General features: G+C 41.6%; 2 protein-coding genes across 5 annotated transcripts in view; one reads left to right on the top strand and one right to left on the bottom strand.

Annotated features, from left to right (window-relative positions):
• arfgef1 (ADP-ribosylation factor guanine nucleotide-exchange factor 1 (brefeldin A-inhibited)) overlaps positions 1-1,642 on the top strand; it is a 53,355-nt gene extending 51,713 nt beyond the window's left edge. For all 3 annotated transcript variants that reach the window (XM_030755994.1, XM_030755995.1, XM_030755992.1), the window contains one exon: positions 245-1,642. In XM_030755994.1, coding sequence (XP_030611854.1) covers positions 245-463 — 219 coding nt within the window. In that variant the 3' untranslated portion in view covers positions 464-1,642. The remainder of the gene's footprint in view (positions 1-244) is intronic.
• Positions 1,096-23,249, bottom strand: cspp1a (centrosome and spindle pole associated protein 1a). Of its 2 annotated transcripts, XM_030755996.1 has the most exons (28): positions 23,117-23,249; positions 22,499-22,596; positions 21,693-21,773; positions 20,979-21,077; positions 18,441-18,760; positions 18,248-18,322; positions 15,284-15,369; positions 15,081-15,177; positions 14,903-14,960; positions 14,325-14,653; positions 14,115-14,239; positions 13,753-13,840; positions 13,403-13,514; positions 13,159-13,306; positions 12,946-13,047; positions 12,786-12,844; positions 12,498-12,644; positions 12,235-12,381; positions 12,054-12,155; positions 11,920-11,965; positions 11,701-11,821; positions 10,805-10,938; positions 3,236-3,373; positions 3,127-3,161; positions 2,942-3,005; positions 2,349-2,446; positions 2,132-2,258; positions 1,096-1,894 (listed from the first exon to the last, which is right to left on the bottom strand). In XM_030755996.1, the coding sequence occupies exons 2-28, from the start codon at positions 22,592-22,594 to the stop codon at positions 1,722-1,724; spliced, it is 3,207 nt and encodes a 1,068-aa protein (XP_030611856.1). In that variant the 5' UTR covers positions 22,595-22,596; positions 23,117-23,249; the 3' UTR covers positions 1,096-1,721. The 2 variants fall into 2 exon arrangements, with proteins under 2 accessions (XP_030611856.1, XP_030611857.1); XM_030755997.1 differs by lacking the exon at positions 1,096-1,894 and having other exon boundaries at positions 2,354-2,446.
• Positions 23,250-24,965: the final 1,716 nt, after the last annotated feature.

Below are 24,965 nucleotides of genomic sequence, written 5' to 3'. Positions count from 1 at the left end.
TTCTCCCACAAATATTGAGGTAGTTGCCGCAGGGTGGCATTTTTCCAAGTCACAAGGAGATCGCCTTCCTGTTTTCATTTTAGTGTGACTGAGCCATTAGAGAGCTCTTTGTATAGATTGTAGAATTTTTCTGTAAATAACTTATCTATTTTGTGTACATCAAATAACATATGAACAGGTGCTTAAAAGTGTAACTTTATTCTGATTGTCTCCTTCTTGCTTTGTCTCTCACCTCCACTTGTAGTTCAAGGCTCACGCGTCCAGATACTACCCTCTTCTGTGTGAGATCATGCAGTTCGACCTGATCCCCGAGCTCCGAGCTGTACTAAGGAAGTTTTACCTACGTATCGGCATCGTGTTTAACATTGCACAGCTGCCTGAGCCAGAACCAGATCCTCAGCAGGCCCGTGAGCCAGAGACCGACACGGAGGTGGGCGAGGAGGCTGGGGAGGAGGCCCAGTGATGGTGCAACACAAACAGCCTGGAGCACAAAGCTCTCATGAGGCCTTCGTTGTGGATTTGTGTGGCCGTGCTGGAGCTCTGTGCCGCCTCGGTGTGTTTCACGCCGAACACTGGACTTAAATGGCTGATTGTCAATCAGCTGTCTGTTAACACCCAGCCGCTCCCTTAACTCTGTCACAGTACACACACTCACAGACACGCCTGTACACACACACACAGCCCAGATGGAGCCCTTGCTAACACTATAAAAACATGTCTTGTACCAGGTGTAGCGATGCCTCCACTGGATAAAACTACTGATAACCAACTGACAGTTAACCATATCTCTGCTCAGAAGGAATTTATTTCAAAAAAACGTGTGCTTCTTACTGTATATTTAAAACATAAAGAATGAATGGTTTCAGCAACATGCAAAAAGACATATTCTGCAACTATGACAATGACATTTGTCACACGTTGATAGTAATGATCTCTCTGTCTGCACTGCAGATGGCTAACATTAGTATGGATAGCCTCTTGGATGATACTAGTTGTACAGATCTGATCCGCCGCTATGTAATATAATCTTATAACACTAAATTTCTTTTATTTTTGTTTAAATTTCTTTTAATTCTCTGGATTTGCTGCACTTGATTTTTTTTTTTTTGAATGCACTGGAGATTTTACTTTTGTGATAATTTATTTGACTGTACCATCTCCCGCAGATTGTCCTACACAGTACGAATTGTAATTAAACTAAGACTGTGGAAAGTGAAGGGTTAAATTATTCCATTTTATATGTTATTAGGTTTTTAACTGAGATAGACGTAATGGGGCTTCTATAACTGGAAGGCCAGAGCAAACTGATTCTAGCTGCTTTTTGAGTCACTAGTCTGTTTTCATGTGAGTTTAGGTTTCACTCTGGTGTACAAAATCAAAAGTTAATAATATATTTAATGTTTTTTTTTCCTTTGGTCTGGGGTGGGGTGGGGGGAGATATATGTATAGAGACAATGACAAATGTTAGCTGTGCTTTAAGTATGAATGGGATGCATTCCTGCTCATGGATGTAGAAAACAAAATGTATATGATACAGCAATGTAAAGTTTTCTATGTTGCAAAAGATTATGTACAACTTTCTGTACAATACATCATCTGGCATTCTAATCAGGTTCTAGGTCAATAAAGTTTTTGAACTTGGTTGATTTGAAATGCTGAATCACTGGATTATAGTTGCGGCTAGCCGTTTGTTTGTTAAGCTATGTAATGATTTGTGTAAGTCAGGGTGGATGCTCCACCCTGCTGTTTCTCCTGTCTCTGCAGCCCTGGTGCTTTACAGCGTCTGACGTTCCGGGCCGGAGCCACGGCTCTGTGGCAACGGTGTCCATAGAGGCGCGCCTCCCCAGGGCAGAGCCCAGCAACGACACGTCTGCTTCATCACCAGGCAGCCAATCTGGAGAATGCAGGGCCTTATTAATTACGCATTTCTTTAGGCAACTTCATATTAAAGTTGCTTAGGCATTTTCATTTCCGAAGGTTTAACGTCTGTTTCATTTTTGTTGGGGTGGTAGCAAAGCTTTAGATGGAAACTAATGCACATGTTCCTGAAAGCCAACGTGTATATAAAGTGGCCTGCTCTTTATCTTATTGCTATTGTAATAAGATAAAGTAGTGAATTCCTTCTTCTCACCTTTTATGTTGTCACCAGAGTGGGAGTCTGGTCTCATAATGTGGTTCTGGTCCCGATCCCACACTTTAGAGCTGAGGTTTAGACCGTTTGCCTCTGGCTGATTATCACCTCCCCTCTCAGCCACCTCCTGTAAAGATAGGCAGAGATCTGATTCCTTAGTGATTGTGATCATTTTGATCGGAGTAAAATGCAAGCTGTGAGATATATATAGATATACATCACAGTTAAGTCTCCTCCTTGGGGCCGTCCTCTCCTGGTGCCCTGCTGATGGTTGAGGGGACCTCTGCTCTTCAGGTGCATCACCACTATAAACATCTGACAAAACCCAAATGTCCTTAGAGCTGAACAGATGTTAGGGATCTAAAGCTTATTCAGTTTATACATGTGTAATATGAAAATGGTGGAAAAACCATAAAGATGAGGCAAAGTATTCAAAAGCCACCTTGTTTTTTTTGCATCAGGCTTTTTTTTTAAAAAAAAAATTTCCAAATGTATCCATTCCCTCTGCTCTGGGAGTCTGCTATCACCACCCTGCAGCTGGCATAGTCACCTTGCACCCAGCACTGGCACCAGCTGCAACACAGACAGCTGGCTGGCATACACCACAGTTAGCCTGGCATAGAAACTGAGAGCTAAATTGGCCTGGCACACAGGGTGCTGTAGAAAGGTACTGTGAGGTTGTATGTAGCGGACCTCCCAGACTGTGTCACCTTTATGGAAAACATCTGGTGCCTTTGATAAAAGAAAAATCCCAACGTGTATTGTGTCCCCAGTGATGTGAACACACAGACCATGTTCAGCCAGTCTTACCAATAAAAGTACTCTCAGATGGTAATGTGGGGTTTCTGTGACTGACCCGTCCAGGTTTCTTCCACTGAGAGGAGACACAAACACAAGCAGAAAACAATGAAATCGCTACAATTTGGAAAAATTAAGCCATGCTTGACTGAATTCTGTACACAATGTAGTTAATGTGTAATGTGCAGATCACTTACAGGATAATAATCACCTAGTTGATGGTCCAAGAAGTCTATAGAGGAATACAGAAGAAGGAATTAGAGGGCAAACACTTGAAGAGCAACTGGTGTGTATTTCCTCACTGACCGTCATCTTTCAGTCGATTCATAAGCCTGATTTTGCGCTGTTGTTCACATAGAAGTGCTTGCTGTTGGATGTCCAGACTTTGTGCATCAGTGGGAGGGTCAGGATACATGGCTCGAACCTCCTGACGGGATGCCGTATCTGCCAGATAAAGGCAAGGCGTGTCACATCAGGTGTTGTCCTGGATCTGCCCTACAGTATCAATCAACTGGCAGTTGAGACAATAAAAATATTTGCAGTAGCACAATAACACATTCAAACCAAAGACAAAATACACAAAGGTAAACATTTAAAAAGACAATTTACATTTTTGATAAATCATTTTTTTCTCAGCGGTCTCCTTTTTCCTCCATTCTCTTAATAAGCATCCTACATGAATCCATTATTTATATGTGGACGTTGTTCTAAGTGGTTAGCCGAGTCCAAATCAAACTGGCTATTCCTATATGCTCTTGTTGACTTTACAGGTTGCAGCTCTGAGTGTCTTTCAGACTGCTGTTTGGGAACTCATCCAAAGTCATTGATTCGGTGGCTTGCGTGACATTCATAGTTTACTGCCTGTCGCTATGACCTCATGAGATTAAAGTTTCAGTTTGGATAAAGGGAGACGGAGCACTGATTAGACTCTCCGAAGTCTGCATCAACACCCTGAGTAAGGTAAGAGGACTCCACACTGACTTCCTCTTCGTGGCTTGGCAGGGTTCTAGCCAGAATTTTTTTTAGCCCGGCACCAATATTGACCAAGGTGAATGTGTAATCTACTAACATATTTTATAGCAGGTGCCAAATGCTGCTCAAATCATATGAATTTAACATGAAACTCTCACACGCACATGGTGTGGCTGCCAGCGTAAGATGCAACATTAATCTCCCCACACCAGAAACCTCTGTCACCATTAAACAATCTGATGTTACCAAACAAAGCATCCTCATCCACAGAGCACACCACATGGGTCTGAGTCCCTTGCACTCAGACACAAAAGCATAGCACTTGAGGTAAATAAACACATAATATAAATGCAACTTTAGCTAAGGCATATTCAAGGTAAGACAAATTTCATAAGTGTCAGCATTTTTCACACAATCGGCGGAGGTTGAATCTCACTGACTTGCTTCCCGATTGTGACTATGGCTGAAACCAACTTATGGGTGTTTATCCTGTTACGTCAGTAGACCAAAAACCAGCCAGCAACCAGATGACACCAGAATCTAATTCTTGTACCAAACACTGGGCCAGCACCCTCTCATGTGTTTCCATGGTTTTACTGTAGTACAGGTGCTGGTCATAAAATTAGAATATCATGAAAAAGTTGATTTATTTCAGTAATTCCATTCAAAAAATTAAACTTGTATATTATATTCATTCATTACACACAGACTGATATATTTCAAATGTTTATTTATTTTCATTTTGATGTTTTCTGGCCAATTAAGAACAGGGATACCATGCTCCTTAAAGCAGGTACTGGTAGCTTTGGCACTGTGTGCAGGTGCCAAGTCCTGTTGGAAAATGAAATCTGCATCTCCATAAAGTTGGTCAGCAGCAGGAAGCATGAAGTAAAACTTCCTGGTAGATGGCTGCATCGACCTTGGACCTCAGGAAATGCAGTGGACCAACACCAGCAGATGACATGGCACCCCAAACCATCACTGACTGTGGAAACTTTACACTGGACCTCAAGCAACGTGGATTCTGTGCCTCCCCTTTCTTCCTCTAGACTCTGGGACCTTGATTTCCAAATAAAATACAAAAATTTACTTTGATTGGAGAACATAACTTTGGAGCACTCAGCAGCAGTCCAGGCCTTTTTGTCTTTTAGTCCAGGCGAGACGCTTCTGACGCCGTCTCTTGTTCAAGAGTGGCTTGACACAAGGAGTGCGACAGCTGAAACCATGTCTGCATACGTCTGTGCGTGGTGGTTCTTGAAGCACTGACTCCAGTTGCAGTCCACTCTTTGTGAATCTCCCCCACATTTTTGAATGGGTTTTGTTCCACAATCCTCTCCAGGGTGCGGTTATCCCTATTGCTTTTACACTTTTTTCTACCACATCTTTTCCTTCCCTTCGCCTCTCTATTAATGTGCTTGGACACAGAGCTCTGTGAACGGCCAGCCTCTTTAGCAATGACGTTTTGTGTCTTGCCCTCCTTGTGCAAGGTGTCAAAGGTCGTCTTTTGGACAAATGTCAAGTCAGCAGTCTTCCCCATGATTGTGTAGCCTACAGAACTAGACTGAGAGACCATTTAAAGGTTTTTGAGTTAATTAGCTGATTAGAGTGTGGCACCAGGTGTCTTCAATATAGAACCTTTTCACAATATTCTAATTTTCTGAGATATTGAATTTGGGGTTTTCATTAGTTGTCAGTTATAATCATCAAATTTAAAAGAAACAAACATTTGAAATATATCAGTCTATGTAATGAATGAATATAATATACAAGTTTCACTTTTTGAATGGAATAAAATCAACTTTTTCATGATATTCTAATTTTATGACCAGCACCTGTATGGTAGTAGCAGATAAGCAATAACAATAATAGTGGGGGAGTTTTCAATGAGTGTCTTTTCTCAAAAATAGGGGTCACTGCTTATACAGAGTTTAATCTGTCCCTCAATTAGATTTTTTTTTTTTTTTAATGCAAAGAAAACAATTATTTTGGCTTCTACAGGTTTGTAATTTTAATCCAGTCTGAGTCTTGTTGAAGTTGTATTTTGAAACTAGTCAATGTAAAACCTGGAAGGATGTCAAAGATCCTTTGTTTAATTGATACGGGGTCAAGGATGTAACATGCTTGCTTCCTTCCTTGCTTTTGCTTCCCCTTCACATGTGTCTCTGTGACTGCATTTGATCTTATTTAGGTGCTGCTGGTAACTCTTAAATGAGCATCCAATTAGGTGGGCTTTCAGTATTCGCTCACACGCTGTGTATTATTGACACTGAGCATCTGGTCTTGGCCTCAGTGCCACCTAGATGCCACGTGGGTAGGTGGGGGAGATCACAGGTCTATGCTATAACATACAGTCAGTGGATTTTAAACCCACAGTTTGCTTTTCAATTGAAGCAGCTGTTATTTAAAAGAAAAAAGTTGCCATGGTAACAACAATGTTTAGATCTATGTTTAAGTATACCTGGTGATGTCACAGTCTTCCGGAATGTCACCACAATTCAAACCTGAACAGTGATGTTATTTGAGAAGTCACACATTATTAAGATCAAAGGATCCCATTGTCAAAAAGGCCAGAATCTTGAAAACACATACACAAAATCTCTCCTGGTTTACACAGTGCAGTCTTGTAAAGCGTAACCAAAGAATTCGATTGCAGATTTAGTGTAACATCATCTGGACTTGCTTGATACACAAAGATGCCACTCGAGGTTTTTAGAAAAGCGGCACAGTTCATCAGATCACGCCTGGGACACTCTCAGTCACCAGATCCTACGCAAGGTTTGGAGTCCCAGACTGAAATTCACCAGAACACAGCAAAACAACCCACCTCTGCAACTGGGAGAAATGCCTCTGAGTTATCGTCGATAAAATCTGATCGAACTCAAGCCAAGTCACTGAGTTTTATTCAGTTGTTCAGTTGTTGTTTTAGAGGCTCAGAACAACTGGATGAAACTGAGGACATAGAAGACCAACCCACCTCTGTGACTGAGGGAAATGCCTCTGAGTTATCGGTTCCAGAATCTGATCCACCTCAAGGTGACTTAGATAATGCTCTTCCTGAGCCCAGAGGATTGGAACAACTGGGAGAAACTCAGAATATAGCAGACCAACCCCCCTCTGCTACTGAGGGAAATGTTTCTGAGTTATCGGCGGTAGAATCTGATCCACCTCAAGCCGAGTTAGATGATGATCATCCTGAGCCCAGAGGCTTGGAACAACTGGGAGAAACTCAGAACATGGCAGACCAACCCACCTCTGCGACTGAGGGAAATGTTTCTGAGTTATCGGCAGTAGAATCTCATCCACCTCAAGCCGAGTTAGATGATGATCATCCTGAGCCCAGAGGCTTGGAACAACTGGGAGAAACTCAGAACATGGCAGACCAACCCACCTCTGCGACTGAGGGAAATGTTTCTGAGTTATCGGCAGTAGAATCTGATCCACCTCAAGGTGAGTCAGATGATGCTCTTCCTGAGCCCAGAGGCTCTGAACAGCTGGGAGAAACTCAGAACATGGCAGACCAACACACCTCTGCGACTGAGGGAAATGTTTCTGAGTTATCGGTGCTAGAATCTGATCCACCTCAAGGTGAGTCAGATGATGCTCTTCCTGAGCCCAGAGGCTTGGAACAACTGGGAGAAACTCAGAACATGGCAGACCAACCCACCTCTGTGACTGAGGGAAATTTCTCTGAGTTATTAACACCAGAATCTGATCCACCTCAAGTCGTATTAGATGATGATGATCATTCTGAGCCCAGAGGCTTGGAACAGCTGGGAGAAACTCAGAACATGGCAGACCAACCCACCTCTGCGACTGAGGGAAATGTTTCTGAGTTATCGGTGCTAGAATCTGATCCACCTCAAGTTACTGAGGTACACCTCAAGGTACTCTCTGGGAGTACATCCTTGGCCTCTCGAACAGTTGAAAATCAGAAAAAGAAAGAAGCCCAGAGGCTCGAAACAACTGAAAAAACAAAAGGAAAAAACAGAAAGAAGGAAAGTAGAAAGTCAAAAAAAAATAACCATGAGGTCTTCAGATCACAACGGGGAACATCTCAAGCACCATATTCTATACAAGATCTGGAAAAGTCCCTGATTAAAATTCAGCAGAAGAGGGCAGACCAACCCACCTCTTTGACTCAGAGAAATGCCTGTGACACACAGGAGCTCTCTAGAAGTACATCCTCTCTGACAGATGAAATTCAGAAGAGGAAAGAAGAAAAAAGAAAGAAGAAGCAAAGAAGAGAGGAAGAAAATCCTGCTCTCAGGCTTGTTCCCAGACATTTTAGAGGAGATATTACAGTCTTCAGTTTTCTAACTGAAACAGAAGCTCCTTAAAAAGTTTATTCTGGAGCCAGAGCTGTTGTCCCGTGTGTTGTCTGAGGAACAATTTTTATCCTGAGGCCATGGATCAACTGCAGGACTGCAATTCTACAAAAGTCTTCCATGGTCTGGCAAAGAAGTGCAGCTCTCATACAGAGATTGTTGGCTCCAGAAGACCTCAGAATAGCTGCTAAAATTTGTATCTAAATTATTGGTAGTACAAGACCTATTTCAATTGGTTTGTATTCTAAATTTTAAGATGTAGTTTTTATATAACCAAACAGCAATTGCCCCAAGTACATTAACCCAACCAGTCACGACAGATGGCTGCCCTTCCCTGAGCCCGGATCTGTCGAAGGTTTCTTCCTGTTAAAGGGGAGTTTTTCCTTCCCACTGTCGCCAAGTGCTTGCTCATAGGGGATCACTGGATTGTTGGGCTCCTCTATAATACTGCTGGGATTCTGCAGTATTATAGAGGCTTGGGGAAATTGCTGTTTTAAACTAAATTTACATAAATAAACTTTAAAAAAAAAACATATACAAGAGAGAACAGTCTTTTTTTTGTCTCACTCCTCCTGGAGACTGGCCACATGTTTTGAAATCTAAGGAAATGGGAAATTTCTTTACACGTACACATTTATGGTGCAGAAGAACAAATGTAAGTGCACAGGGAACATGTTTTTGAAGGCAAAAAGAGAAAGGGGGAAAAAAAAAACCCTAAATAGTTTTGCCATGGTAACCAGAAAGAGGATGGAGCATGGAGCACTGCTGCTTCTTCAGGATGGAACATCAGACTGCTAAAACATCCTCAGACTTTTAAATATTCCCCCAGCCACGTTTCACTGTTTTCTCATTCTCTCTCTCTCCTGTTGGTCTCCTTACCTACATTCATTGTGTTTCATCAAAGAACCAGCCACTGTGAAATGCTGGTTGAAGAATTTATAGAATTTATCCCCTGCTTATCTATGTTATAAAAACACAGGTTGGTCTGCAGAACTCCACTTTTGGAGCCCGCCTGTCACAAAACTTCCTAAAATACAACATCAGGTTACAAAGTCATGTGACCCAAAGATGTTTCTGCATCCAACCACCAAGGTCTCAAGCATATATGAGTATTGGCTATAACAGGCCTTACCTTTACCCCAATAACCTTAACGTATTCAGTGTTCATTAATTCAGTGTGTGTGTGTGAGACTCAGCCAGAAATTTTTTCAGCCCAGCGCAGGGGTATTGCTAATGCTAATTAGCAAGCTAATGCTAACCCCTAAAAGCTGCTCCAACTTGTTAATTGGGTGATGGGGCCTACATATGTAACCAGAAAGCACCTCTGAAGCCTAGGCAGTAATCACAGTTTTTGTGGACATGTAGTTACATTTCTCAAGGTGCATGTTTTTATATATATATATATATATATATATATATATATATATATATATATATATATATATATATATATATATATATATATATATATATATATATAAATAAACCGTTATGTACATAGGACCGACGCAGAATGCTAAACCAGGCCTTATTAGATCTAGAGTGATAATTTTTGCATATAATCCAGAAGAGTTACACTTATATATCATGCATTTAATGTGTCCAAGAGTGCTGTTTACTTTCACTAATGGGTTTGCAGAAATCACGTAAAAAGCATACCCAATAAAAACATAATCCAGATGTTTTAAGGATCAGCTGCTAAAAGCATTTTCTGTGTTCAAATATCAGTCACTATGTTGCAAACGATGGCTAGTGCTAATCCGGTCTTTAAGTCTGACACCATTTCCGGGTCCAAATGCTCCTAAATAAACAGCAATGGCATAACCAATGACTGTTCACTATTAAGGATGATTGTAACATACCTTATCAACTGCAGCCGTTTCCGCTTCTCTTTCTTTCTTGAAATTTTCATTTGATCTTCATTTTTCCTCTTACTTGTCCTCGCGTTCATGGCGGTGTTACTTCGATTCGCGTTTCCCCATCAGATACGTTTCCCCAGCGTCTCCTCGCCGCTCCGCGCCGCCCACAGGGCAAAAAAAAAAAAAAACGCGCGTGCCTGCGCCACAAGAGAACTACGGACATCGTGAAAGCTGAAACGTGTTTCGGCGATGTTGTCCCACTTTTTTCCAACTGCGCTCTCATCAGATACAGGATGCGTTCCCTCAGATACTGGGGGAACGCATCATAATGGCCCAATAAGGGCCATCACGATGCGTTCCCCCCGGTGTTAAACTGGGGGAATGGTATCTAATGCACCCATTAGATACCATTCCCGTGTTTGACCTTTCACGGTGTTCGTAGTTCTCTTGCAGCGCAAGTAAGCACTGAACAAGCACGCGCGTTCTTTGCCGCGTGGCCGCTCGGCGCAGCGCCTGGTGATCAACCGCTAGCTAGAACACTGCTTGGTTTAAAGAACAGAAGACAATTATGAATCTATTATTTTTTTTGTGTGAGGGAAATTAAATCAAGAAAGATTTTGCTATAACAATCTCACTGCAGTTTGGTAGATTGTGTGAACACCTGTGGCTCATAGAAGAAAAGAGCTGGCATGGAAAGCTGTGTCACTGCCTTTTATTACCTCTATCTTTAAGCTGGATGAACTCCCTGATGTTTTGCCTGTTAGCATGCGGATCAGCTGGAGAAGGAGCCCTAGCGGAAGACAGGACAGCTTCTCCGTGTGCAGATTCAAAGTCATCCACTTTTGGTCGTCTTCTGTGCACAAGCAAAGGAGGAAAACCCCGTTTTAAACAGAACCACCTCTAATAACACATAGATGTCTCTCTGAAAACATGCCAGTAGTTCACTCTGCCAAATGCTTTCCAGTTGAGCACAGTGAGTATAACACTCAGCTCCACCTCCTGCACTGTCCTGCAGGGACAGAAATTAATTCAGCATTTCTATAAAACAGGGAGGACATTACACCTGACCTGTAATTGCTGAATACATTTCAAAGCTTCTATGACGCCTAAAGCATTGGTCTTTCTATGTGAGCAGCTTGCAGCAAAAGAAAAGCTCTGAAACTGGCACCGGTTCAAAGACATTTCTCAGATGATTTGCTGTAAACTTGAACACAAGCGGAGATTAACAAGCGGCTTGTAAAACATTCCTCTAATTTTATGGTTATTCAACATATCACATTAGGCCTGCTAATAATGGGTAGAGGATATTATAAGTAACAACGTGTCTCCTGTAGTGCTCCACAGCAATTCACTGAGCAAACTGAAGACCAGGGACATGCGTCACTTCACAGGAATACATACTTAACTATGAATATCAAATCAAGATTACATTTTAACAAGCCAGAATTAGTACTTGTATCTCAGTATTACCATCTCTGGGGGTTAATTAAACATTATAGTATCTCTAAATGACTAATAATCTAAGCCAGGCACAAAAGATATAATCACTGTTATTCTGGGCATGTTATACCTTGACAAATCCCCCCTGCTCTTCAGCGGTATCTGACTGTAATACCTGTTTACTGGAGTGTAGTGGGTCTCCTGTGAATCTGTCCGATGAACATCCAGTCGTCTCTGCTCTTCCTTCAGATACCTACGCATAGCTGACAGCACTCTGACTGCTTCCTGTTGACCATCTGAAGTGAGACGGGCAGTGAGGGCAGAGCAAGGCAAGAATTGGAAAATCAAAAGTTAAAGATCTGCATGCAGCCAGGCAAGGTCAAGACAATCTTACCCTGGCTCCTGGGTATTTTATCAGGTGATGCTGACACTGAGCGATTCTGTGAATGTATTTTCTTTATTATTTTAGATTCACCATAAAGGGCAAAATGTGCAAATTATTTGCAGCCTTTGCAGCGAGTTACTTACAGTTCTGGATGAGCGTCGGCTCGAAACAGAGGACGGCCTAGATGGCTCAAGATTTGCCACCTTCTTCTGCAACGTTGGGATGGGAGGTGAGGACTGTCTCTGCTGAAAAATGAGCAGAATCTCATTTCTTGACAAAGACGCAGGAAGCAAAAGCACTCCTGTGTTTTCAGGCTGACTGTACCTCATAATTCAACTGTAAGTCTTTCTCCTCTCTTGCCCTGGTGCTCTGAGGTACCTTCTCAGTCTCTTTTTCCTGCCTCACCACCTTTTCTTCCTCCTTGCGATGTCTTTCAGCTTGATGGATCCACCCTTGTTTTTTCAGTTTAAGCTGCAGAGAGTAAATAAAACTATTTCTCCAAGGCCGCTCCTGTGTGACGGGACCCATTCTTATCTGTAAGGAAGGAGAAATGATGAAGGATTCTTTATCAAAAACAAATTCCTCACCTCAATCTTCTTTTTTTCTTTCCTTTGCTCCTCCTCATATTCCTGCTGTAAGCGAGCTCTCTCCACGGCCAGCCTCTTCTCTTCTTTCTCCTCCTCAATCCTAATGCATTCTTTTTCCTCCTGCTTTTTTCTCCTGTTTTCCTCGATCTGTATGAAATGCACAGTTACAGTGAATTCACAGCTTCTTTAAAGTGGTGTAACTCTAAAATCTATTGTGCATTTCATCTTGCAGTTGATCGGTGTCCTCTCTTATCGTCAAGGTAGTTCCATCTACAGACTGAGACCCACCTGCTGTTTTAGGGCTTCTTTGTAACTGTCCTGCTGTGTAGGCGGCTGATCCTTGAGACCTGTAGGGATGAAAAGAGTTACAAAAAAAAGAAGAGATAGAAAACAATAGATCACAAAGCATAAAACTATGCACAGTCCACTGAAATATGAGGAAGAGAACCTGTTAGCTGATGGGAATAGAGAGACCTAGCTTCAGCTCCAGGAGTGGACAGAGGATTCCTGTATAATGCCTCATTGATCCTGTGCATCTGATTCAGGTCACCTAAAGGCAGAGAAATATTAATAACTTCTTAAAATATGTTGTATTGGTAGCTATTGATCAAACACCTTGAAGTATCTCAGCTCTAGTGGACACCATTACAACCAAACTTACTAAAAAGTTTGCCTTGTTGGTCTTTAATCGGAGCGCCTCCACCACCTCTCCCCCAGGGATTGTATGCCCTGATCTCAGCCTCTATCTTGGCATTGGATCGTGCTTCCTCTTCTTTCTCTCTTTTCCTACGCTCCTCACTTTCTTTAATCTGGGCACAAGACATAAGTTTCAAAAGATTAAACCATGACACTGCTAGAAGAAAAAAAAAAGCATGACATTTGCTCATGGAAATATAACAATACACCTGCAGTTTGAGTGCCTCTTTGTAGCTTAGTGCACTCTCTCTCCTCTGGTTAGAATTTTCTACATGAAGCTCTTCAAAAACCAAAGCAGATGCTCTATGCTGATGAGGTGCTCTAGAAGCAGAAAGAGTGGCAAATGGCACACAGGTATAAATACAAAAGGTAGTGATAGGCATTCAGTTTGTGAGGGCCCTCTCCTGGAAGACAAAAAAAAGATCTCTGCTAACAGAGATGGTGACAGTTAACGCAAATTAATTTCCTGGGTAAAGATTCAAATTTTGTATAAAATCTATTTTAACATCAACACAATGAATTCAACAACACAATCAAAGGTGCTGGGACAGTTACTGACTCAGTGTGGCCACTAGATATGAGAGGAGGTGTCCTCTGAGATGGAATCTCGGAATTCCCAGAGTGCTGATTCCCCCCGGGAAGACCATCTGATGTAGAACATACAAAAATATAAGGAAGAATACACACTGTTCAACTGTTTCAGTAACTATCTACTGTCACTGACTGCTGCAAACAAATAAAGGGCAGGAATTTGGCAGTAATATAAAATTGGAAAGGAAATCAATGTAACCAAACACACCAGCCGGATTAAGTGAGATCTAACTAGCAGTAATCAGTAATATGTCCAGAAAATAAAGAACAGACAAAAGACAAGAAACACTTTTTTAAACGAAAGTTTGTAAATACAGACAGTTATAATACTTGGATTGTGAGGAAGATGAGGATCTAATGGATTCCTAGTTCCATAGTAGTAATAAGCTGCATCATATGGAGTCTTGTAAGTATGAAGCACAATGGGAGGTACAGGAGGAGCAACACCTGCAACCCTGAAAAACAGAGTTACCAACACTCCAGCGAATGTGTAGCAGAGTTGCTAATTTTATTCATTTAAACAAAGCAAATGTGAGCTACCTTGGCACAGTCGGCTCTCCTAGGATGTTTGAGAAGTCTCTGTGGTAGTCCGCACCAAAGTAGTCCAATGAGGGGACACCTTGTGGTAATTCCATCCCATCTGTAGGCACCGTCTTCCCAGGAAGTTGTCTGAGAGCTGCACTGAAGTCCAGCTGGGACTTTCCTGGGTTTGCTCTCTGTTCTGTGTTCTCAGTGGGTTTCCCATTTTCAAGACTGGGATTTGGATGCTTCCCTTCAGCCTCCAGAGCTTTTCCTGGCTTGTGAGGAACATCCCGTCTCAGGCTGTTATAGTCATGATTTACGGACCCAACCTGCTGTATCCCATTGGGCTGGAACAGATGATGCATGGTTCAGAAGAAAAAAAAAGAAAGAAACACACAACAAATACTGAGAATAAGATTAGCTGCACTTTATTTTTAAGACATTTCTCCCTAACTCCCTAACCTATAAAAGCTTTGACAACAAATGCAGAACTGACACCAACATCAGGACTTCATTCTGGTCTTTATGTTCAGAGGTCCACATCTTGCAATAACTGTCGGAATAGCTAGCCAGTTCTTTAAATGCCCCTTTAATACCTCTTTCTCAGGGTCTGTAGCTCCAGAAACAGCAACCCTCAGCTCAAGTCTCTTCTCCCTAAAGAAAAAAAAAAGGACAGCGAACATCATCACATCCCTTGTGCCTTGTTGACTGTAAGGGTTGTGCTAACTGAAAAGACTCCAAGGAAAACAGTCATTTTTGTGAATAAATACTTACTCCGTCTTCTTTCTCTGTTTTTCAGCAATCTGTCTCAGTAAGTCCTGTCGGTACTGTTCTTTCCTCATCTGAGTTACTGTCTGCTCTTCTACTTTTCCTGCATCACAACATAGAGTCATTAAAAGAAAACTGCTCAAGTGCTGAAACACAATTTTAAGTGATACGTTCCTTCAATAATCTGTGTAGTAAGAACGTTTTTTTACCTATTAGGAGTCCAGTAGCAAATTTAACCTCATCCTTGCTGACAGCAGGTTTTGCGGGTGTCTTCATGCTACCTGGCATTTGAAAACTATTGAATACAGATACACAAACAGAATGGGACTCTCCATAAGAGTCAGCCAGTTACTGACAGCATGTAAGGGTAAAAGCACTGCATGGCTCACTCTCTATCACTGCCCCACATGTTGCCAGCTTAATGACAGTAGCTCATCTTAATAGCCTAAACCAGAAACAATGAAATGCAACAGAAGTGCTGAAGAGCAATAACTGAGTATGGCAGCAATTACCAGTACAATCAGTTATGGTACTTTATTGATTCTGAAAATTTATGGGACTTTCCAGCAGAATGTTATTGACTGGCCACGTCCGCATGTGGATGTTTCATCATTATAAATCTCAGTGGTGGAAGACCTGTGACGCAGGGCACAGCTATTTAAAAGCATCTATAGGGTAACATTAGCTCCAGTATAAGGTTATCAGCTCATTTTATACTTAAGATACTTTCAGGAAGCAGGGCCCAGAATTATATACTCAATTCAATTCAATTTTATTTATATAGCACCAAATCACAATAGTCACCTCAAGGCGCTTTATGTTGTAAGGTAAAGACCCCACAATAAAAACCCAACAGTCAAAACGACCCCCTATGAGCAGCACTTGGCAACAGTGAGAAGGAAAAACTCCCTTTTAACAGGAAGAAACCTCCAGCAGAACCAGACGCAGGGAGGGGAGAGAGACAGGACAAAAGACACACTGTGGAAGAGAGCCAGAGATTAATAACAACTAATGATTAAATGCAGAGTGGGGTATAAACAGAGTAAAAAGAGGTGAATGAAAAGAAACACTCAGTGCATCATGGGAGCCCCCCAGCCTAGGCCTATTGCAGCATAACTAAGGGATGGTTCAGGGTCACCTGATTCAGCCCTAACTATAAGCTTGATCAAAAAGGAAAGTTTTAAGCCTAATCGTAAAAATAGAGAGGGTGTCTGTCTCCCAAATCCAAACTAGGAAACCTGAAGGCTCTGCCTCCCTTTCTACTCTTAAGTATCCTAGGAACCAATAGAGCAAAGTGCTCTATTGGGGTGATACGGTACTATGAGGTCTTTAATTTAAGATGGGGCCTGATTATTCAAGACCTTGTATGTGAGAAGAATTTTAAATTCTATTCTGGATTTAACAGGGAGACAATGAAGAGAAGTCAATTTAGGAGAAATATGCTCTCTCTTTCTAGTCCCCATATGCAGCATTTTTGGATCAGCTGAAGGGCCGCTTTCCAGGAAGCTTTTAGGACAGCCTGATAATGAATTTCAATAGTCCAGCCTAGAAATAATAAATGCATGAATTAGCTCTTCCGCATCACTCTGAAACAGGATGTTTCTAATTTTAGAAATATTGCGCAAATGCAAAAAAACGTGTGTAAGACTGCAACTCTGCTTCCTGGTCTCAACCCTGGGTAGTCAGGTTTTAGGAGGGTTAATAAATTTGGCCAGATTTCTAGAAATGAGAGCTGCTCCATCCAAAGTGGGATGGATGACGTCTCTTCTAACAAGACCAGGTTTTCCCCAGAAACTTTCCCAATTATCTATAACACCATTTTTTTGGACTCAACTCAGACAGCCAGCATTTCAATGAGAACACAGCTAAACATGTTGCTCCTGGTCCGATTGGGGAGGGGCCCAGAGAAAACTACAGTCTGACATTTAATTTTAGTGACTGTTGCCGACGTGAATTATGATTTTACCAAATACGTTATGTTTAGCCTTAGCCAGCAGTTAAAAATTTCCTTGAACTTAGCCTGCTCTGGCCCCTGGACGACATTCGACTATGTTTGCTGGTGGCTAGCTTCCCGTTTCTCAAAACAGAGTCGCCATTAACCAGAGTTTGTTCCTCGGTGTGTCGTCGAGTGGGGAAAAACGGTTAGAGACGTGAACGGGTTTGTGGTGTACCAGGGGCTTCTGTTTAGGACCACGCTTCCTCCTCGCAGTCACCCAGCCGGCCTGCTTTCCCAGCTGCTCGGGATCTACTGGAGGCTAACGGCGGCTAAGCTACCATGATCCACAACCTGCTAATCCTTGCAAAATTCTTCATCCACACCTGTAAATGGGGAAATAGAAAACCTAACTTTTCAGCCTTTAAATGCCTTCTAATAGACAACCACCTGAGAGCCTTAAAATTGATTAAAAGCAAACATGGCGTACAGCTCCTTGATGCCTGTGAAGAACTGGGTTTTTTTGATAAGAATTAGTGCCCCTATGTCTTTGTCTTTGTCTATGGTTTTTCTTCTCTTTTTTTGTTTTTTTTTTGTTTTGTTTTTGTTTTGTTTTTCTAATTAATTTATCCTTTTACATTTCTTTCCCCGTTTAACGTGTGTGCCTTAAATATGTAAAACCTGATGTGTTTATTGTGTATACATGCCACATGATTCTGTACATTTGTTCAAATGTTTAATTAAAAATAAATAAATAAATAAATAAGCTACCATGATCCGCACTGACTACAGGAGCCTGGCTAGCTACTGGATTTTCCAGGGTGCGCAACCGAGTCTCCAATTCACTGAGCCTGGCCTCCAAAACTACAAACAGGCTACATTTTTTTTTTACAAGTATCGTTACTGCTAGAAGACAACAAAACATCTGACACACAGAGAAGGAAAGTGCAGGAGGGACAGGAGAAGAAGCCATGCTACTAGTAAGTTGGCTAAGAGCTAAGTTAACAGCTGCGCTAAGCTAGCGAATTCCTAAAAACAGACTATGTGAATAGAATTTACAGGTGATTTAGCAAAGAGTGTGCTGTGAATAAAGCACGTGAAGCTTACATTGAAATATGTCGTTATTTAGATAAATCGAGCTACACAGATCATACAGCAAAACACCACGGTGCTCTGGTACAGGAAGTGATACGATACCGCAGGGAGAGCCAACACCATATAAAAAAATAATCTTGCTTACTCTGACTTCCAAATTGTATCATTGCTGTTCTGATCAGGAACAGGAGCCTCCATCTCCTTTATGTCCTGAGAAACCCTGCCATAGAAACAGCCAGGACAGTGAAATTTAGCAGAGGAGCAATCTGATCTCATCTATATGGTAATAGATGAAACTATCACTAATTCAAGATCATTTCTCAGAAAAAGATGGACACCTGTTCACTCTGCGCTCTCGTGCTGTCATCTCCTCTTTATGCTCAGGCTCTTGAGTGTCCCTGTCCTTCCCCCGCCTATATTTCAAATCAAACTCATCCTCTCTGTCTGTGTTTATCTCATCCTCAGAGCTATAGGGCTCTTCTACTCTATATATTTGCCAGCGTCTTCGCCGCCTCTGAACTGGACCCCTGATCCATGTGCTTGTTCCATCATTCAGTGCCTCGGTTAGAATGGCAGCATCTTTCCTGGATGGACACCTCTCCTTGGGTAGAGGGACTATGTTTGTTTTCATACCATCTGAAGCCTGAATCTGTCCAGGCTGAAAATGAAATGTGAGAAAGACATTCAGTATTTAAAAAAAAAAAATTACCTTGTAGCAGGGTGCTTTTCATCATTTACATTTGAAGTATTCAGTGAGCTGCATCTACTTGATACATGGAGAAGCATTTCTAGTAATAGAAAATGCTTTAAACTACACTATAAAATTAAATGGATTAGATAGAATAGAATAACCCTTTATTGTCATTGTACATAGTATAACAAAATTGTGGGTGCTCCACCCAAGACGTAGTCAAGTCTCTGTGCACTCAATTATATGGGAAATGTAAAAATAAATAAATACAATGAAATACAAGCAGATACAAAAACTGTACACTACTACACAAGTAAAACACACAACTGTAAAAACAGTGAAGCGGACAGAAAATTGCTGGGGGGGGGGTCATTGTTTATTTACAATCTGTATGGCCCAGAGTCAGAAACTGTTGGTGAGTCAGTCTGGTAGTGTTTGATTTAATTGACATTAAAAGCCATCCGGAGGGTAACGTGTCAAACAAGTGATGGGCAGGATATAAAGGGTCTCCTGTGATTGTGCTGATTCTCCTGAGGCAGCAGGTTCTGGATATGCCCTCCAGGAAGGGCAGAGGGCAGCCGATGATCTTATGGGCGTTGTTGATTACCCTCTGCACTACCTGTCTGTTCTCAGCCGTGGAGCCTATGTACCATACCCCCAGACAGTACGTCAGTACACGTTTCACAGAGGAGCGATAGAAGGCCAGCAGCAGCAGCTTCTTGTCCAGATGTTTTTTCTCAGAACATGGAGGAAGTGAAGTCGCTGCTGCGCCTTCTTCACTAGGGCCTTGGTGTTTTGAGTCCAGGAGAGATCAGCTGAAATGTGGGTGCCAAGGAACCTGAAGGTGGTGACAATTTCCACGTGTTCACCATTTGTTTCAAGGGGGGGTGTGGTCTTGTTGTCTCAGCACTCTGTGAAGTGTTATTGTGATAGCATCCTCTGTGGACTGCTTTGCTTTATTGGCGAACTGTTTGGGAGTCAAAGGAGGGAGGGAGGCAGTCCCTGATGTGCTTGGAGACCAGTCGCTCTAGGCATTTCCTGACTACAGACGTGAGGGTTATGGGTCTGTAGTCACTGAGGCTGTCGATGACAGGTTTTTTTGGGATGGGAACGATGATGGAGGCCTCCAAATAGGTGGGGACTGTGGCATGCACCAGGGACAGGTTGAAGAGCTTGGTCCCTGCACATGCTTTGACCACTGCTTCCTGGATGCCATGAGGTCCAGAGGCCTTCCTCGGGTTCACTGCTTTCAGATGTTTCCTCACCTCGTGTTCCTGGAGAGAGAGAGGAGGGGTGTTGGAGTTTTGGAGAAACGGTGGGTCCAGGTGTGTGGTGGTCTCGTACCGGGCAAGGAAGTTGTTGAGCTCGTCTTCTAGCGAGGTTCTGCTTCCTCGAGAGGATGTGGGGCACTGGCTTCTATAGCTTGTTAAGGCCTGGATGCCCCTCCGTATCTGTCAAGGATTGGTGTCCATCAAATAGCTCTCCATCTTCTTCCTGTAGGCCTCCTTTGCCCTCCTAATGCCTTTCCTTAGGTTATTTCTGGCTGTGCTGTACAGTGAGCAGTCCTTCTTCATGAAGGCTGAATCTTGCTCTTTGATCAGGGCCTGGATTTCACTCATCATCCAGGGTTTCCTGTTTGGGAAGACCTGGATGCGATTGTTAATTGTCACATTCTCTATGCAGCACTGAATGTAAAAAAGGACAGTCTCTGTGTGTATATCCAGGTCCTGCTGCACAAAGATGTCCCTTTCTGTACAGGCAAAGCAGTTCTGTAGTCCTGTGTTTTCTGAGTGGGGTGTAGGCCGGGAGGAGGAGCAGGGAGAGGTGGCCAGATTTTCCAGGTAGGGGGGGGTCCCCTCTGTGAGCATGCTTGATGTTGGTATAAACATGATCAAGTCTCTTTTCCCCTCTAGTTGGACACTTGACATGCTGGTGAAACTTAGGGAGTACAGTTTTTAGGTGTGCTCGGCTGAAGTCCCCCACAATTATGTGGACACTGTCTGGATGGGCTCTCTGTTGTCTGTTTATTATGAGTTGAAGCTGGCTTAGCGCTAAGCTAACATTTGCGTAGGGTGGAGTGTAAACAACAGTAACAATGACTACTGTTAGCTCCCAGGGCAGATAGAATCAAATACATTGTGTTGATGTGCAGGATTTGAACCCATTTGTTCATTAATCTTCTTACCTTGTGAGTGACAGATGTTCTCTTCTTTAACTTTCTGACTTGAGCTTGTTCTTGAAGGAAGAGGTTGTACTCTTTATTTCTCTCCTCTCTCAGTTTTTCCTGTGACAGGAAACAAAAAAGCCAGAGTCGAGCAGCCGTATCACTCAGTTAAAGCTCAAGTTAGACCTTTTCGCTTTTGGGTGGAACCAACTAAATAAATGCTGTGTCACCTTTTCAATTTAATGAACAAAATATGCCACTTTTAATTTAAGAAAATATGGAATAAAATAACAAATGAATAATAAAACAATAGTCTTTGCTATCCAAAGTATCTTACATTTTTTCTGCATGCACACATCCAGCAGAGGATGAGGTTAATTTTTTTCTGAAGCAGCTGGACATCAAAACAATAAATTAATTTCCAGTAGGCCCTATCACTCACACTAAGGGGTCCCATAATGGTTTACACAGATGCTTTAAAATCCCACAATAATGGAGGATTTATTTTTCTACCTCAATGTTTCAAAAATGCTTGGATTAATACTTATTAACATTAGACTAGTGGTGCACACATACACCCCTGAAATCCCTTAAACTTGGTTAGTAAGTTCATTGTCATATATAAAGAAAAATCAGCTGCCATGAAACACACAGCACTGGGCAGTCAGCAGTTTATTTCAGCTCAAGCTGAGGCACTAAAGTCCCACTTCGATGGCCACACACATGCACACACACCTTTACAGATATCCTCTCATCAATAGGTAGTGACAGACCCTCAGGCTGCTGTTGAGGATCTCTAGATTTCAGATCCTTTTTCTGTAGGAAGAATAAAAGGCAGAGCTGTGTGTCAGCAAATGCAACACAGAGGCAAGTGAGTGAAACATAAACACACACTCACCGGCCACTTTGTTAGATGTTAGATTCAACTCATTGTCACTGTGCACACAACGAAATGAGCGTTCCAGATCGCTCATCCAGAGACGAGCACCTGCGGTCATGCAGCCAGAGACCGGCGCTACCATTTACCTATTTTATGTTATTATTAATGCTGTTGGTGTTGTATTTTCTGTGTATGTAAATATATGTACATATGCATATATACATATATGTATGTTTTATTTTCCTAAACTGTTTTTTCTTTTTGATTGTTTGAAATAAATAAATATAAAAACAATTACTACACTGTCAACTGGATATGTATGCAAACTAGCACATATTTAATCAGATACCAAATCATTTAAATATTTCAGCAAAAGCTTCAGAAAACTTGTAATACATAAAATAATCCTCTTATTATAAATAATCAAAGCCCTGCGACAAACCGGTGACCTGTCCAGGGTGTAACCTGCCTCATGCATGTCTTGGCATATTGTTTTGTTTTGTTTTTCTGATTTATTAAGATGTATTGTTATAGATTATGTTTAATATTTTGGCTGAACAACAATAAATTCCCATTCTTTGGGCTAAATAAACTACATCTTGTTTTAGATATAAGGTTAAAATAATCTGTATGTATTAAGATCTTTTTTACATAATCACACCTTGAAAACATTGTGTTTGTAGTCCAGCTGGAGCTCCTGCATTAGTTTCTGCTTCTTCCTTTCATAGTCGGTCCCCAGAAGGCGGCTTGAGTCCATACCTCGGAGATATGACAGAAAACAGGCAACTACTTACTGAACACTACAGGCTTAAAAAATGTCCCATCCTGATACACTATTAGACTCCCCGGTCTATTTAACTCTGGCTACTCAAACATTACGGTATACGCTATCCACTCTTAAATTACTTCCGTACACAGCCAAAACTCATCCAGCTGCGCTTAGCCCAAAGCGTCAGCCCGTTGCCATGGGCAACCATGATACAAACCTTCTCGTGGGAGAGGCTAACTAACGCAAAACTTCAAGAAAATATATCCGATATAGTCCAAATATTAAGTCTTTAATAACTTTACATCATTTAATGCTGAGATTTGAATTGTTGTTTCTTTCTAACCGTCTTTCATCAACTTAAAAACCCAGCAGCCAAACATGACACGCTGTGTTTTGTCAAAAATTGTACAAACTAGGTTTAACCATTTGCCCTTAGTTTGGAGGTATGCTGTGCTTAGGCAGAATTTGGCTCCGTTCCCGAATATTAGCTTCAGCTTTATCGACTCGTACCTTAACTCTGAGTGCAGCTCCGAAGATCTGCGAGGAAAAGCCCTCTCAGGTGTATCTGCCTTTCCGAAAGCCGCCGCTAGATGTCAGTGCAACCCCGGTGGTTAGTTTGACATCTTCACAGGACTAAACCGTGCCTTCCATCACAGGGGTGAATATATTTGAATAGGAGTAATAAGTACGACACAGATCACCTTAGGGGTGCGATGCTGTCATATATCATTATATTTTACTGTTAAAAGATGACATATAAATAAATGCATGAATGATCTTTTCAGCATCACTCTGAAACAGGATGTTTATAATTTCTGAAATATTGCACAAATGCAAAGAAGTAGACCTACATGTTTTTTTTAAATATGTGCATTGAAGGACATATCGTGGTCAAAAATGACCAAACATGAAGATATGTCTTTGAGATGGGTATGAATATTTTTTTTCTCTAATGGTTAAAATTTTATTTGTGAAGAAATTAATGTCATTACTAGTTCAAGTTAAAGGAATACTCAGCTCAACAGAGCTCTGACTCTTTGTCAGTGCTGAAAAGAAACCTGGGGTTGTTCTTATTTTCTTCAATTAGTGATGAATAGTAAGATGTCCTAGCTTTACGGAGGGCTTTTTAATAGAGCAACAAACTCTTTTTCCAGGCTAAATGAGCACCTTTTAAATTAGTGAGACGCCATTCCCTCTCCAGCTTATGGGTTATCTGCTTTAAGCTGTGCGTTTGTGAATTATACCACGGAGTCAGGCACTTCTGATTTGAGGCTTTCCTTTTCAGAGGAGCCACAGAATTCAAAGTCATACGCAGTCAGGATGTAGAACTATTGACGATCACTGGGTGCAGAGTTTAGGTAGCTGCTCTGCGCTGAGTTGGCACATGGCACTGAAGAGCATCATAATGAAGGAATTAGATCCTTAAACTTAGTTACAGCACTTCCAGAAAGACTTCTACTGAAATAAAACATATTCCCCACTGTTGTGTAATCCATTAAAGTAAATGTAAATGTTACTAAGAAATGATCAGACAGAAACTGTTAAGTCTTCAGTTTCTATGCCATATGTCAGGACAAGATCCAGGGTATGATTAAAGTGGTGGATAGGCTCATTTACATTTTGAGAGAAGCTAACTGAATCTAATAATAGATTAAGTGCAGTATTGAGGCTGTCATTTTCAGCATCTACATGGATGATAAAATTATATTTTAACATCTACATGGATGTTAAAATATAATTATTTTATCTGAACTGAGCACTAAATCAGATAAAAAGTCTGAGAACTCTGCGTAAGCGTCGGGTGGATGATCGATAATAACAAATAAAACAGGTTTTTGAATTTTCCAATTAGGGTGGACAAGGCTAAGAGTCAGGCTTTCAAATGAATTAAAACTTTTTCTGGGTCTTTGATTATTAAGCTAGAATAGAAGATTGCTGCTAATCCTCCTCTTTGACCTGTCCTTCCAGCATTCTGCTGGAAGTTATGTTGTTGTTATTCAACAACATAAAACCCAGACAAACTCGACACGCTGTGTTGTCAAAAATTGTACTAACTAGGCTTAACTAGTTGCCTTTAGTTTGGGAGTATGCTGTGCTTATGGGCAAAATTTGGCTTCATTACTGAATATTTGCTTCAGCTTTATCGACTCATTAAATACCTCAACTCTCACTGTGAGTACAGCTTCGAGGATCTGAGAGGAAAAGCCATCTCAGCTATACCTGCTTTTATGAAAATCGCCGCTAGATGTCAGTGAATCCCCGGCAGTTAGTTTGACGTCTTTACAGGACTAAACCATGCTTTGCGTCAGAGGGGTGAATAAATTTGAATAGGAGTAATAAATACGACACAGATCTCCAT

The sequence above is a fragment of the Archocentrus centrarchus genome, chromosome 20 (assembly GCF_007364275.1).
Source record: "Archocentrus centrarchus isolate MPI-CPG fArcCen1 chromosome 20, fArcCen1, whole genome shotgun sequence".
NCBI classification, from domain to species: domain Eukaryota; kingdom Metazoa; phylum Chordata; class Actinopteri; order Cichliformes; family Cichlidae; genus Archocentrus; species Archocentrus centrarchus.
The sequence above is the reverse complement of the archived record's forward strand: the minus strand, read 5'-3'. Positions and strand labels throughout refer to the sequence as shown.